Source organism: Chinchilla lanigera, unplaced genomic scaffold (assembly GCF_000276665.1).
Source record: "Chinchilla lanigera isolate Chin_1 unplaced genomic scaffold, ChiLan1.0 scaffold00166, whole genome shotgun sequence".
Classification (NCBI taxonomy): Eukaryota; Metazoa; Chordata; class Mammalia; order Rodentia; family Chinchillidae; genus Chinchilla; species Chinchilla lanigera.
Window position 1 is genome coordinate 85,913 of NW_004955567.1, and position 1,636 is coordinate 87,548.

Here is a 1,636-nt window from a genome sequence, read left to right on the forward strand (position 1 = left end):
CGCGGGCAGCAGGCGGCCCTCCTCCCGTCCTCCAGGCGGCTCCCGGCGCCCGCCTGGGGCAGCCTTCGTCCCGGCTCCCGTCTGCAGCCCCCGCCGCACACGCGTGGACAGCTCCGAAGCGCCCTCCTGCGACCGCGGGAGGTCCGGGGCGCGTCTGCCCTTCCTTCCGCGTTTTTTCCTTTTCCGCCCTTCCCCTCCCCCTGCCCAGTGGCCCTCCGGGAGGGACGTCTGGATCGAGGCCGTCACGGGGCATCGCGCTGGTCGCTCTCAGTCGGGGCGGGGGCTGAGGGCCCGAGCGCTGCGGGCGTCTCCCCGTCCCTGGTGCGGTGAGCCCTGCGGGGCGGAGATCAGGCTGAGAATATTGCCCGAGCCCGCACGGGAAGGGCGGTGGGGGGCCCCCTGGGGAGAGAGCCCCCGACCCGCGGGAAGTGAACTACCTCTGGGCTGTTTGGTTTGGTTTGAGCCTGGATCTCGCTCCGTGGTCCAGGCTGGCTTTGAACTTGCTGTGCAGCCCAGGCTGTCGCGCGTGGCGGCCTCCCGCGCGCCGGGATTGCAGGTGCGCGCCCCCGCAACCCCTCGGGCCCCTCGCGTGGGGTGTGCAGCCCAGCCGGCTGTGGCCACGCCCCCGCCCAGCCTTCGGGAGGCAGGAACGGGGCGTCGCTGAGCGGCTCTGAGCTCAGGATGAGGGGGCGGCTCACTCAGCTACCCCGGGAGGACGCGGCTGGGGAGCTGTTGTTGGGGCCCGCGAAGCGTCAAGCTGGTGTCCTCTGACCCCGCAGACGACACCAGCGGTGACCTGCCCGGCGACGACGACGCCATGAGCCCAAACAGAGAAGAAACGCTACTGCCCGAGGCAGCGCACTCTCCCAGCAGTGAGTAGCCCGTCAGCCCCGCCGGGCGCCGCCACGGGGGGAGGGCGATTCCCGCGCCCTCTTGGGCGGTGGTGCTCCAGGCGGAGTGCACAGCGCGGCCCAGATCTGAGAGGAGGGTAAACGGAGACGTCCCGGTGGAGAGTGAGATGCAAGGCCTCGCAAGCCCTGGTCTGTGCAAAGCTGCCGGGAGTCTGCTTCAGGATGTGCCCCGCCGCCCTAGGAGAGGTCCCTGGAGGGACCTCGGTGACCTCCACAAGGGCGTGGTGCTTTTAGGGAGGGGGCGAGTGTCGTTTCCTTGGGGCCTGCTGGGTTGTGGCGGAACGATGTGCACCCTAGGACCAGCTGGCCTGACCCCGACCTGGGCGGTGTGCACCACCTCCTCAGTTTGGGCCGGTGGGGAGGGGGCTTTCGACTGAGCTTGGGGAGGAGCACCCTTGGGCAGGGCCTCCAGAAACCGTGCTGCCAGGAGGGTGGGGGTCTCCACCGAGGAGGAGGCCGCCTCCCGGCCCAGAGGAGCCTGTGAGGGGAGCTCTTCCTTCTCTCCTTCGCTGTCTGACCTGCTTAGGTGGCCAGGACCAGGGTCAGAGCCGGGACTGGGCCCCGGGAGATGTGGAGCCTCGAGGCCACTGGTCGTGTTCCAGGAGTCCTAGGAGCAGCAGGTTGCCTGGCACCTGCACCCTGTGCACCTGCACCCCACGCACCTATACCCCACACACCTGCACCCCACGCACCTACACTCCACACACCTGCACCCCACGCACCTG

At 69.9% G+C, this 1,636-nt stretch overlaps 1 protein-coding gene across 1 annotated transcript in view; it reads left to right on the forward strand.

The window, feature by feature from the left end:
- Peg3 (paternally expressed 3) overlaps window positions 1-1,636 on the forward strand; it is a gene marked incomplete at its 5' end in the record, with an annotated part of 10,324 nt that continues 8,688 nt past the window's right edge. The window contains 2 exon segments of the mRNA XM_013509239.1: window positions 1-326; window positions 780-872. Of these exon segments, the coding sequence (XP_013364693.1) occupies window positions 1-326; window positions 780-872 (419 nt within the window).